Source organism: Camponotus floridanus, unplaced genomic scaffold (genome assembly GCF_003227725.1).
Source record: "Camponotus floridanus strain SB8 unplaced genomic scaffold, Cflo_v7.5 scaffold7, whole genome shotgun sequence".
Classification (NCBI taxonomy): Eukaryota; Metazoa; Arthropoda; class Insecta; order Hymenoptera; family Formicidae; genus Camponotus; species Camponotus floridanus.
This window is the reverse complement of record NW_020229838.1, coordinates 494,273-508,751: the sequence shown is the minus strand read 5'-3', so window position 1 is coordinate 508,751 and position 14,479 is coordinate 494,273. Positions and strand designations below refer to the sequence as shown.

The 14,479-nt window shown below is 35.3% G+C and overlaps 2 protein-coding genes across 3 annotated transcripts; both read right to left on the bottom strand.

Annotated features, from left to right (window-relative positions):
- Positions 1–2,399: 2,399 nt before the first annotated feature.
- LOC105251553 (serine/threonine-protein phosphatase PP1-beta catalytic subunit) lies at positions 2,400–9,514 on the bottom strand. 2 transcript variants are annotated; one of them, XM_011258433.3, is made up of 6 exons: positions 9,333–9,503; positions 8,358–8,429; positions 3,370–3,857; positions 3,153–3,251; positions 2,830–3,069; positions 2,400–2,740 (listed from the first exon to the last, which is right to left on the bottom strand). In XM_011258433.3, the coding sequence occupies exons 1-6, from the start codon at positions 9,382–9,384 to the stop codon at positions 2,633–2,635; spliced, it is 1,059 nt and encodes a 352-aa protein (XP_011256735.1). In that variant the 5' UTR covers positions 9,385–9,503; the 3' UTR covers positions 2,400–2,632. The 2 variants fall into 2 exon arrangements, with proteins under 2 accessions (XP_011256735.1, XP_011256736.1); XM_011258434.3 differs by lacking the exon at positions 8,358–8,429 and having other exon boundaries at positions 9,333–9,514.
- Positions 9,515–10,626: 1,112 nt separating this feature from the next.
- On the bottom strand, positions 10,627–12,586 carry LOC105251552 (mortality factor 4-like protein 1). The gene is made up of 6 exons (XM_011258432.3): positions 12,258–12,586; positions 11,981–12,098; positions 11,541–11,849; positions 11,253–11,465; positions 10,988–11,157; positions 10,627–10,908 (listed from the first exon to the last, which is right to left on the bottom strand). Exons 1-6 carry the CDS (start codon positions 12,283–12,285, stop codon positions 10,736–10,738), a joined length of 1,011 nt encoding a protein of 336 aa, XP_011256734.1. The 5' UTR covers positions 12,286–12,586; the 3' UTR covers positions 10,627–10,735.
- Positions 12,587–14,479: the final 1,893 nt, after the last annotated feature.

Below are 14,479 nucleotides of genomic sequence, written 5' to 3'. Positions count from 1 at the left end.
AGCATCGTCGAATCACGCAATCGGCCAACTCTTTACAAATATAATATCTGTATATAATATATGAATCTCGGACAAAACGCATATCGAGAGGGATCACAACCGCTCCTTTGACAATAATTAATCTCCCTTTCTATTTGTTTTATGAGGAGGAATGCAGGAGGAAAGAGGTGGCAAGGACATGATCGTTTCGTCGTCAGTGCGTTCCAGAACATAACAAATTTGTATCACGTCTCTTTCTCTTTCTCTCTCGTATGTTGAACAATAAACTATTATCTTCGTCTCGATCGCTATCAATATATCCGATAACGTTAAATAACAATCAAATAATGAGTAACGATATGAGTACCAATCGTAGTCAACGGAAAGGCCCATTATGTTTGATTGATTTTTTTTAAATCGGGGTAAGCTCTCGGTTTTGATCTTTTCGTGTTTTCAAAACAGTGTTGATCGTAACAATTCGCATGATTTCTCGTCAGTCTCTATTTAGGTTATCAACAAACGTCTTATCGGTGCTTCGTCATTAATTTTGACAGTAAATTCATCATTTGTATTCATGAATATTTTTTTTGATGTGCCCTGATATAACAAATATTAAATATTAAATCTCTAGAAGACACAATTGCGCACATTATTACGAAAGATATCCCCGATATGGATACAACCTCGCATGTCTACTACTATTTGATCGATCGCTGCTTCCGTAGAATATTATAAATTTCTTTTCTCGAAAAATGTGGCGTGCACACACATTGATAATATTTCTCTGTACATATTGCGATACAATTTGTCGTAATATTCGGCGATCCTCATCAACATGCACACGTTTTTCCAGATGTGACTTTTGCCGCGCAAACAATTGCAAGCGATAATACAATACCGACTATAGAATGAGAATATATCGAAGAATTAAACATGCTAATGCTCATTATTAATATTTTGCGAAACAATATCTTGCAACAATCTCTGTAACGACGCGAATCCGGAGTTATGTAATAAACATGTATAATAATCGAAAAACGTGAAAACAACAAAAAAGAACGATATGTCATACACAAATATATATATTATAAATGTTTAAATAAATGCACTAAATCGCTTAAATGCGGATTGCCATTACACGTCTCTCTGTTCAAAGAATAAATGAGCTTTAACCTAATACATGAATATGCTACGTCTAGATAACTATAAACCCGTAGACATATCTTTTGTCAAACAGAAAATTTCAACTCGAAATAAAAAGTAACGATAATTGAAAAACATCATCACTGAAACTGTTTGCGCGATCCAAAGCAATCATTTTAATGATATGCGACGAATCTTCCATGAATCAGATAACAAATATACATTCGTTTTCTTCACAAGCATGAGAAGCTTGCAACTGTGAGATTCTGTCACTAAACATGTTTTTTTTTTATGACGCATCACGTTCTTGTTTCTCTTTTATTCGCAATCCCCCTTCTATCTCTCGAATAAAGGTATAATCAGAGAGAGCGTAGAGAAGCGTTGTTTTAAAAATATTGGTTCTCTGTGTGTAAGTTGTTTAAACAATCTGATTCGTCTACGACATATCTCTGGGACGTGCAGTCATTACCACGCTTCGAATACTGCACATGATGACGATATAATTAAATTTATAATGGGTAATGTGTATATGGTTTAAAGAGAAAGGATAAATGGTCAAAAAAATATATATATATGTATATGTATATATATCTATCTATATACACGCGCGCAGCATCTCTTATGAAAGGATGACATTTAAATATTGACTGCATTAAGCAGCAGTGATAAAAATAATATTAAAAAAAATAAAAATAATATTAATATTAATAATAATATAATAATAACAGCGAGTCTCATAATTACACTCAACATCAACAGTGGAAGCAATAAATACAAATGAGAATGATAAAATGCTTTTTAAAGAGCGCTATCCTTACAAAGAATCACTCCGTTTATGGAAGATATCACCGAATAATGTAATCATCGCGAAAATTTGAGAACGACCCTTCGTCAAATACGATGTTAATCAAAACTCGTTTTTCCTGTGGTATACAATTTATAATTCTTATTTCATTTTAATTAAAGAAGAGGTAAATTTTACACACTTTTACGTTATGTTTTTCAAATTAAATTAGTTCTGAAGATTTCAACGTCTTCACACTGAAACACATGAAAATCAAAGATAAGATCAGATCTAATGTTATCTGAAGCTCAGTATCTTAACAAGCTTAAAGCCTAATAATTTTCGTAATTCATGTGTCGATATGTAACGTGTGTAAAATAATCAATGTATCTTTGCCCCATAAATATCGCAAATAAAAATCGTATATAATCTTCATCGCTTACATTCGCTTGCTCTCTTATCTTTATTCGTCTAACTTATTGCTTATTCGAATAACGTCCTATATTTCACTTCCTTCCGCTCTCTCTTTCTCTCTTTTTTTCTATCTTTTTTCTCTTTTTTTCTGTTAACCCGATAATCGTGGGAAATAGATTCATACTAATGCACATAAGTGGTCGGCTAGAGTGATTAAGTAAGCTTTGACAAGCATAAAGCAGATTTACCTAGCATGATAGCCTCCATTAAGGATAATCGCGTTTGTTGCTGTGCAGAATCAGTAGAAGGCTGTCATTTCTTTTTCGCTGGATTCCTTTGTGGTGTAGATGGTCTACCTGTTTGACCTGTGTTCATTCCTCCATATTGGTATTTTGCTTTCTTTTCCGACGGTTTCAAAATCTGTTAAACAATGAGAGATAATATGACGTTGAATTTAATGTTATATTAACGACGGAAAAACTGACGAAGGATATATATGTATAGATTACTTGAAAACTGCACATCAAGGTTTCATCGACGCTCATCATTCCGCCGGCATTATCGAATTCGCCACAATAATTCGGTGCGGAGAATAACGTGACGAGTTGTCGCTTGGCGAAGAATTCGTAACCGTCTTCAACCACCTGATGCGCTCTGCATATGAGATCCATGTCGTGACGATTCAGGAACTTTGACACAACATCTGGACCAAATGTGAACGAGACACCTCTATCATTTTCACCCCAACCCTAAAACAACAAGCCATTATATAATAATCGTTTCAAAATTAATTTAATAATCTCTTCTATAATATTTCTCTGTTATATTTCACCTGAACATCTTTATCGGGATCGGACCACAAGAGATCACAGAGGAGACCGGTATCAGGTACATCAGTCGGACGCATAATTCTTCTGATTTGTTCCATTCCCTGAAACGCAACCAAAAAATATTATTATACACATTTATACATTGCGTGTATATATCAAATTATGCTCTTCGTTTACAAATCGATGGACTTATAAATTGCCTATTGACTTATTAATCACCTGTAGATCAGGACTGAGCCCGCCATGGCAGCAGAAAATTTTCTCGTCGATGATCGCAGCGATCGGCAAGCAATTGAAGCAATCCGTGAAGGTCTTCCAGAGCTTGATGTTATATCGCCGCTTGCATTCGTCGTAAAAGCCGTATATCCTGTTTATGCTCGCGCACTCGTGATTGCCGCGCAGCAGGAAGAAGTTTTCTGGGTATTTGATCTTGTACGCCAGCAGCAGACATATCGTCTCCAGGGATTGCTTCCCCCGGTCAACGTAGTCGCCCAGAAACAAGTAGTTGGCCTCGGGCGGAAATCCGCCGTACTCGAACAGCCGCAAAAGATCGGTGTACTGGCCATGTATGTCGCCGCAGATCTTAAGTGGTGCTTCCAGCTCCAGCAGGATCGGCTGCTGCAGGAAAATCTCCCGGGACTTGAGACAGAGGCCGCGCACCTCGGCCTCCGTCATGATGACCGTCTTGCCTGGTCGACATCCTCTGACTGTGTGTTCAAAATGCCAAATGTTTGATTAGTTAATCGCGTCAAGTTTTTATACGAGATACCGAGACGATCGCTCTTCGTTAGTGCGGTGTATCTTGAGAGATATATGCACGTACTTGATATTAAAAAAAAAAAAGAGATAAAATAATGTAAATAAAAACATAAATATATACGTCAAATTTATCGCTGATACGAGTAATTTACAGCTAATTTCAATCTTCTCTTAAACGCCTTTATGTCAAGATAGAAGTCTATCTTTACCATGTAAGAACAGGCGGTCTATCCCCGGAAAAAAATCGATAATGCCATTGTTACACGTATAATTAGTGTCGCTACTTAAATCGCATTACTTATACCGTTACGCGCGTATTACTCCTTCTGGAATTACTCGAGCGTAATACGCTAATAATATCATTATCTCCCGTCAATTTCCTTCACACGTCTATTGAGTTATGCACCTCTCCTAATTGTCGCGCGCTTATGCAATTCCCTTGTATACAGTAGACAAAAAAGAAAAAAAATAAAGAGGAAAAAAATACCGAATACTATATATTGGCGTGTCATTCTTGTCGAGCCACTCGCACAAGCTTGCAAGTGTCGCAAAATCGATAATGACGCCTAATGACGCGTTCCATCTTTCTGTCCACCGCACTAATGATAGAGAGAGAACCGTCTCGGGGGTACTCTATTTTTTTTTCACAGATACACCGAGCATAACTCTACTTTGGGGCGTGGAAGATGAATCAAGTTCTGTCGGTATCGACCGTCTCAATAAAGGGGTGAGAGATACACGATTACGGTATTACAAGATTACGGTGAGATGCCAGATCATCTTTGTCTATTCTCGAGCACTTTGCACATGGATCCACGCGGTACTTCCGTGGTCTACGGTGATATCGCATCGGCTATAAGCGAAGGTTCAAAGGTGTGAAAATTACTGATAAACTCGTTATATAGGCAACGAGGAAAATGTCTCGGGAGAGAGAATCTCTGACGGGTAGTACACGAGTATAGTGGGAACCTAAAATATTACTCGGCTATAAATTCTGAATAATGGTGCAACACTCATGATTCAAGCTTTCTGAGTTTTCTAATCTCTACATCATGTTTCGCATAATTGCCACGTTCATGATAAATGCATCAGCGAACAAATCTATGCATAATACTCTCTACAAGCATAAAATAACATAATTACCTGTTTACAAAATCACTTGTCAGATAATTACAAATTGAAGCAATAATTAAATTTATCGTTGAAATTAGAATAAAAAAAGATATTCTTAAAAATACTTAACTTACATAATTTTTTCATAAACTTGTATAATTATTTTGAATAATTATCTTAGGTAATTATCCTATGAAATAATTATCTTAAATAATTATTTTTACATTTTAAATAAAGTTTTACATTTAAAATTTGAATGTATTTTCGTTTAATGAAAAAAGGTGAGTTATATATAGAACATGTTCTCGCAGAGTGAAAATTCACTAGTGCATTTAATCCCGATTTTTCATAAAACGTGTCGAATATCTATGAACGACGTCGCTCGACATCCCTAAAGCGTTAATAAGCGGTGCTCAAAGGCACAGAGGTGATTTAACCGACATCCAGTGGAGATCATCCCTCTTTATGAAGCTATGGATATGTCGTCGGACTATTTATTTATAGGCATAAAGGGGAATTCACGGTGCTGCTGCTGAACTGGACCGATACTGGTTATTGGAAAACTGCATATTAGCAAGGTCACGGCGACCATAGAGCAGAGATGCAGAGATTCCGCAGAGGAGAGGGAGTAGCTATTGTCTTTGCTGCAACACGTACAGACGTACATACACTATACGGATATATTCCAGACGAAATGCTGGAAATGTCACTGTGCGGAGTCGTCATCAAGTGCTTAAAATAAGCGCACCGAAATAAAAACAAATATCTTTAGAAATCTGAAACCGCTCGATGGCGATGCAAAGACGTACATGAGAATTTTCATCGCATACATTAAAACTCTAATATATGAAAAAATTCGATCGTATGTAAATTATATTACGTTAGTTAATTATAAGCAGGGAATTATAGACAATTGTTTTTTTCAAACGGATTAATGAAATTCGATAAAAAGATTCTTTCATAGCGATAGTGCTTCCCTTAACGTAATATTTCGCATATATTTACATAAATGTAATTAAAAACTTCAAGACCATATATATTGATGATTCGATACATGCTCAATATCCGATAGTTAAATCCGGCCTATCGTATAAATTGCCTCGCTCTTGCAAAGTGATGGAAAGAAAATGATAAATTAGAAATAACCTGTCCCTGAAGAGGTTAAAAATAATTGTAAGGTCTCGTTAGCGGATAACTCTGGAGTGCGAACTTCGTATCGCTTCAGGGACACGCGACGAACGTGGTTATTAGCGCAATTTTCAGCATCAAACGTATCATCGCCATTATATTTCGATGTGAGACGATATTTCAGAAACCTAGTATTATAGTGAAAGTCAGGAAACTCGTTGACAAATTATCCCGTTATCAGTATCACTTTTATGTATCATATGTCACTCTTATGAACTCTTATATATCGCGTATGCGTCAAAGATAAACATTTTTGTGTGGATAAAAGAGACTAAGAATTTAAAACAATTCTTTCTTGACGTAGATAACTCCTTCCTGAAGTAGATAAAAGTAATCCGTTATTATCGTCTGGATATTTAATTGTTTATTAGTATGATTAATAAAAAAGCGTATTCTTTAAACACTGTCATGTAAATTAATAATTGTTTTTTCGCAAAATAAATTTGTATCACATATTACATATTGCCTTTTCTTAATTATATTATATGTCAGATAATTTCACAAGTATATAATATATTCAATAAATTTTTACTTTCTTAATATATTATTTAAAATACACTTTTTAACACACTATTATTTAAAATACAATATAGTATATCTCTTATATCTTTTTAATCACAAATGCATTAATTCAATATTCAAACATTCAAACATTCAAACATTAAACTACTTTATATAATTTAATTTGATAATAAAGGCATCATAAATTGCATTTTAATTTAATGATATAATTGCATTATATCATTATATATCGTAAAGCAATTTGTAAATGTGCATTTTATAGATGATAATAAATTATGTGTACTGATAAGAGAGACATCATTTTCAATTAAAGATACTTAACGAACGAATTAAATCCCCCCATTCATGTACGATGATAGTTTGATTTAATATAAAATTTCTTACTTCGAAAAAAATCACGATTATTTTCACGGGATAGAAGCGAGAGAAAATTTTCTACTTGAACAACAGCGTAGAAGGAAGGAGGAAGTATAGTAATCAAAGCGTATATGTGTACGAATTTCGCTGCGTCGCATAAATACACATCTATTAGACTAAACGTGCTCTAAACTAACATTTAAGCTAACATTTCCGAATTTTAGGTGACCAAGGTCCGATTGCACCAATGTTACTTTGGTCTTAAGCGAGACTTAAATATATGTCTATCTTTATTTAGAAAGAGAGACAAGGATAAACACATATTTAAATCTCACCTAATTCAAAATAATATTGTAACTTGAAAAATAATAGTGCAACCTGACCTAAAGCATCTCAGTCGAAAGGATTACGTGCATGAGAAAAAAAAGGGTGAGGAAAGGAAAATGATAAATCCTAAAAACGCGACGCGAGGTGCATCGACACAAATTCAGAAATAATTTAAAAAGAAATCTGACGATGCTCTTATTTCGAATGGATAAAACAAGAGATGAATGTTGGGTAATTATCATATTTCTAAATTTAAGACAAGTTTAATAGAATCGTCGACCAAGAACAAATGCAACGAGGAATAACATTGTAAAAAAAAGACGTGCAAGTCCGTTCGAAGAGCACGAAAAAAAAAAGAAACTAACAAATAAATACGCGACATCGACGACAATGATGGCTCGTATATCATGAGACGCATTTAGCGCTAAGCGTGATTATCAGTGTCATTTTTACATCATCGGGAGATTTCGATCTTTCGATTAACAACTCTTGAAACGTATGACACGCGCCGCATTTAGCTCTATTTCCTTTAAAAGTGACGTCTTAAACAGAAACGTAAATATAGAGCGAGAGAGAGAGAGAGAGAGGGCAAATCGATAAAACGCGGTTTAGCGCCGAATGCGACTATCACATGATGGACGAGAGATGTCAACCTTTATAGAGATGTTACACCATTTAAGCCGCGTTCGTCTCGACGCTCGAGCTACGATCGTACGTCAAGACGAGCACGGCCGTCACGGGACGATGGTAACGGAATATTATACCAAAGAGCTCGGCTAAGCAAAACTAAACAAACGTCTCAGGATATATAACTCTACGTGGGGGAGGCAGAGGAGGGGTGGGGAGGGGGGGAGGTTTTGCCGTTTCCTGCTGTTGTTTTGCTGTGACGGTGGTGGTGACGGTGATGACGGTTATTGGTATTGTTGGTAGTAGTTGCGTACCGACGAAGTCCGACGAGAAAATATCTTTTAGCTTGGCTTTCTTCTGAACCTGGTCTTTCTGCGTGTGGTATACTTTACCGCACAAGGGGGTTCCGCATTCGCGTAGCATGAGAGAGAGAACAAACAAAGAGAGAGATTGTTTTTTTTTTCTTCTCAGAGCCTAAAGAGAACGGGGATATATAAAAGATCGTGATCGCGATCGGTGATCGGTTGGCGTAAAAGCGAGGGTGATGCGGTTGTCGCGGAGGGGGAACGAGGGAGGGGGAAGGGGAGAGGACGATCTCTTTAAATAGCGAGAGAGACGGAGATGTACTGACAGGTATAATAATGTAGGTGAGCGAACGAATGCGAGCGAGACAGCGAATTAGAAAGATGGAGAATGAAAAGGATAGAGATAGATAGATAGAGAGAAAGAAAGAAAGAAAGAGAGAGAGAGAGATGAAAAGAGATAGAAAAATAAACGTAGCGGAGCTCGGAACGAAAGAGAGAGACACGATGAACGGTCCCTTGAACTTTTCGCGTATCGCGGCGGCGATGACCGCGAGACGAGAGACACGAGACGGGGCGAGCGGGTCCGAGATCGATATTTCACCTGCTTTCGTTCTCTTAATCCGATCGACCGAGGGAAAGTCGCGCAGCGACGCAGTCGAGACGCTCGCGCTCTCGCGAAGAGGCTCCGGATCGGACGAAGCGAAGGCCGAGTCGCGGGACGATCCGCGACGAGACCGTGTGCGTGCGTGTACCTGACACACACACCACGCGCGCGCGCGCGCAGCGAGACGCGAGCGCGTCGCGTTCGAGGAAAAGCTGCGTGTCCCGCGACCCGCGACTTCGAGTCCGGCGCGGACCTCCTCGTCGCCTCGCGCGAGGCGTGTTACGCGCGGCCGCGGGTGTCGCGGGGGTAACCGCGGCGGGAGAGCAGCCGCGGGAACGATCGCGTTTCTCGCACCGGCCGCCCCGTCGCAAATCACGTACCTTCCAATAATCTCTGTATCAAGTTGTCGATATTCAAGTCGACATCCGCCATTTTTTCCTGCCACTGACTGACTGGCCCGATGTTCGCGGACTGGCTCGTACTGCGCCTAGCGCGCGCATTTGCTTCGCAACATCGCGAACGTCAGACACATCGACGCGTCCAGGTGTACGTACTGTTATCGACTGCCGGTTTGACGAGGTCGCACGATGAGGAGTGGTGGGAGACGCGGTCCCCGACGTGGGGAGTGGGGAGAGCTGTGTATGCGCAGAGGTTGCGAAGGTCGGAGCGCGCGATCGACCAATCGGAGCAAAGAGACCTTTCGTCCTGATTGGACAAGCGGGTCGATACTTTAGTAACATCAAATAGAATGCACTTGTAAATGAACATTAATATCCAAGTTTTCTAGGAACAGTGACATCGATAATTATGTTCCTAGACGAAAATTGGCTATCCAATGGAAGACTTTCGAAAGTCCATATTTTTATATTTATATTTAGCTAACAATAAAATTATTATTGATTAAAACATGGAACGTATTTTATGCCATTAATTTTCGCAATGAAAGCAATAAAACTTTTTGATTATAAAACAAACTGTCTAATGTAATTTTGTTTTAAATTCGTTATTAAAACCAAAGTTTGCTTTTCTTTGAAGCAAGTAACGAAAATAGAACAAATTGCGGTTCAAATTTTCAATTGCACAAATACATTATCATATCTTTTATCAAAATTATATATAATATCTTCAATCAAAAATATATTATTCTATTTGATTTAGCAATATTACCGATGAAATATCGGTAATTTACTTCCTACATTTGTCAAGATTATCTTTATGTTGTTCACGTTTATCTTTGCGTTTTGTTGTTGTTGAACTGGTACGTTTAGCCTGTTTCAAAAATTGATCCAAACCAAAAGAATCTTCTTCCTCCTTTTCAAATTGTACCAGTTAATAATTTTACATTTACATAATTTTACAAATACATAAAAAAATAGACACATACATACATTGATACTATTGATATCTATAACATTTCTTATAGAGGAAATGCATTATCACGTGATGAATAATCAGTTTTATTGGATTGCTAGATATATTTGATTTGATAAGATGACTTAATATATCTATATGTTTCATTTATTGCATATATGTCAATTTTCTCATAAACATTTAATTATCAAAATTTCTATTTTGCATATATATTTTTGCTATTATAGATAAAATCATGCCAAGCCATTTAAAATGACAAAGTTTTATATGGTTACATAAATCAATTCAATTTATATAAATTCAATTAATATTATATATATGTGATTCCTATATAAAATATTCTACACAAGATTAATACATTTGCCCACAAGTATAAATGAATTTGAAAAATAACTTTACGCATTTTGGCAGTTTAACCATACTTTCGATGATAATCTGGCGGTGGATCTGTGTAATCTTGTTGAAGATTGAAAAGTTCGGCATTATTCTTTTGCAAATATTGCAAGAAGTCATGAAAATGTGACAGTAACAACTGTATACTCCTTTCATCTAAAGGTGTATATGACAACATACCACCAAGTCTTACTGTAAATAAAAACTTAAAATTATCATCTACAATAATTAGCAAAAAAATGATAAATATTTTATCAAAATCAGATTTTACCAAATAGTCTAAGTAAATGAAACGCTCCATATAATTGACTTGGTAAGGTATCCGGATTGTCATTTGTTATCTGTATAAATTGCGGGCGTTCCCATTTATATAGCAATTGAAGCCCTAATGTGATATTAAAATATTCACGAATACCTTTTGTTATTTCCAATGTACTTTCTCTAAAACAAAAAATATTAAAATAATCATATACTTATACATATATAATGTTAGTGTAACAGCAATGATATTATTTAAACTCTTAGTTACATCATACCTAATATCGTTTGTTTTTCCCGATGATTTCATTTCTACATAATCGTCTAAAATTTTGTCAACTGTATTTTGTACAGGTAACGCGGGTAATTTATGGTGTTTCAATATTACTTCAGATTCATCTATTAGCACAAACTTCAATTCTTCAGGTAATTTTATCTTAACTTCCACTTTAGTGAGATACTCTTCAGTTTCGCTAGATGGTTCTAGTCGACTGAAAAAAAAATCACTTTCTTACAATCAACCATAATATAAAATCATAAATACAAAAATGTTAGATAGATTATACCTTCGTTTTTTACGAGTAGGTTCCGATGTAGACTCGTGAGAAGATGAAGCTGTCACTGTGCTATTAGTACTCTTGTTAAAACGACTTATACTTTTGTCAGCCGTTGAAACAGGAGTGCTTGCTCTACTGTCGGTATCTTTCTCTCTACCTCCTTCGCTTCTTCTCCCTTGTGCTTTTGTTGTTGTATTTCCCTTTTTGTTCTTTTGTGCAGATTGTTGAGTTGAATGTGCTCTTTGAACTTCTCTTTGTCTTTGTACATTTGCTTCATTGTATTTGAGTACTCTGCTCTCCGGAACCCATTCATCCCAGCTATTTTTACAAAAACATATATATTTGTGATGGTCGTTGATAATAATAGAAGTATATATTTTTAATCTATTATGATATACACATGATTTGTATGTATCAGTAAATAATTCACTTGCAAAAAGCTTTCTTACTTTTTATTCCAGCCTGCATAATGAATGAAATATTTAATTTGTTTCTCCTTAGTAATGGAAGACTTCAAGCATTTTGCTTCATAGATCAATGGCCCATGAAAGCAGAGAACTTTTTCTCCTAAGGACATATAAACCATATAAAATTAATGGTTTATCAAAGGAAATAAGAAAATTTAATTGATCTTCCCATTTCTATAAATCAATTTACACTACAAGAGATTAAAAGACACAACGAACACTACAAGAGATTTAATGTAAAAATGATGATGAGATTTACCTTCTTGAAATTTACATTTCGGTGGCATTTTTGTATCTCGAATCGCACTTATTTTTATTATTCTATCCTGTTTTCTTGATAATTATATAATGAGTTAGACAACAAGAGAGTTAACAACAATAGAAAATTAATTTCTTTCACAACTTTCAAAGCTACATTCACTTTCGAGGTTTACTTTGATGGTTATGTCAGGTTAGGTCAACAATCTTAATTACATTCATAAAATTAACACATATGATCAAAGGGCAATTTAATCAGTATCGAAAAATATATTTGACTACATCTCTCCTCTAATGGATATAGACGACAATATTAAGTAAAAATTAATATGTATACGAAAAACTTTAATATATTAAAGAGAGAGAGAGAGAAAGAAAAAAGGAGAGAGACAACGTGAAAACTAGAGCACATGCAAGTACAAATATGTGCAAGCAAGTCTAAATTCTAAAAATTCTAAGTCAAAATTCTAAAAATTTTCTATTTAATAGCTAAATCAACATTCGATAAAGCATCTCGTACAATAAATAAAATGTCATTCTTATTTAATTTTGTTGCAGCCAGGGCTGCGTTCGGAAACATCACCCGAATGCATCCGGGTATCATTTTATCCTTGTTATTCACCGAATGTTAAACAAGGATAAAATGATACCCTAGTATATTCGGATGATGTTTCCGAACGTAGCCCAGAGCAGAGAGAAGAACGAGAGATGTCACGGTCCGCTTTTAGATGATCCCTGAAAGCGATGCGTCCTCTATAAACATAAAAACTTAAACATGAACTACAAAGCCAAAGTCCACGAAAGTTCTCATAGGGTAACATATATGTGCACAATTTCTGATTCTGTTCCGTGCTATGTAAAAAAATGCCTGTAGTACACGAAATGCCTATGTACACAAAATGCCATCAGTGCTGTATAGCAAAACGCATATGTATATAAATATAAATAAATTTTTAATTTTAATTTTTTAAATAAATTTTGTGATCCTCTCTCTCTCCCTTTCTCTCTCTTTCTCTACACATACACAAATAAACACACACACATATAATATATATATATATGTATATATAGTATAATGCTACAACTTTATTCTGAAATATCTGCGTTATGTTTAGATATAACTATGGTTTAGATATAACTCTATGGACATTTGTTCTCAGGTATAGATATTCAAATCACTGTAGTTGCCTTTTTCTCGATTATTGTTCCTTTTTCATTCATTTTAAAAATATTAATATAATTAATATAACAAATATTTATATAATTTTGGTATTTCTCTTAGTCTGACACTTCCCCTTCGACTTGTCCGGCATAGATGACTCTATCAATAACTACGATCGGTATTCATAACTCACTTTTATATTTAAGATCATACTTAAAATTATCTTAAATATAAGAAAAGTATATACGAATATCGATGTATGTTACCGCCGGCTCTCAGACTCATTAAAATACTCAAACCTCCTCAGCTGGCAAATGCCTTCCTTAAGATGGAGATATCATCGAGAAGGCAAAATTTTTCATTTTCTTTCAATACAGAATTTAATACAAAAAGTTAATGTAAAATATAATATTATATAATTTGAAATGTAATACAGAATAAATTAACAATCCTTTTTTTTTTTACGTGGGGAAAAAAAACTCTCTTAAAAAACACTCAAAAAATATTGATCCATAAAAAATTCTTAATATTAATAATATAATTATTGAAATATTTATTAATTTCTTTTCCCTAATATTATTTAAACCTACATTTCCTGATTCCTTAAAAGATACATAATATAAAATCAGCTAAATTAATCACATAATAGCCCTAACAATCCTCTACTTTTTGAATGGAAAATTAAAAAATCTTAATGATCACCTAATAGCCCTAACAATCCTATTTCTCGATTAAGTGAAATGATTCGAGGAAAGCCTATCTCTAATCACATATATTTTAATTACGTGCCCTAATTACATTCTCTAACCGCATGCCCTAACCGCGTGAATAAATGTCCGACATTACGTACTATTGTACGTAAAGCTTTTCTTCAGGCCAGTTGAACTTACTTTTCGTTGATCCTGGCCAATTTCTCGCTCGATCTCTAATCAGAGATCGAAAAAGGAAATAAACACTCCTTCTTTTGCCGATTAATTACCGGCAAATGAGCGTAAATATTTCACGCTCATCGTAACGATCGCTCGATTTTACGATCGTTTCTTAAATATTTGAATATAATT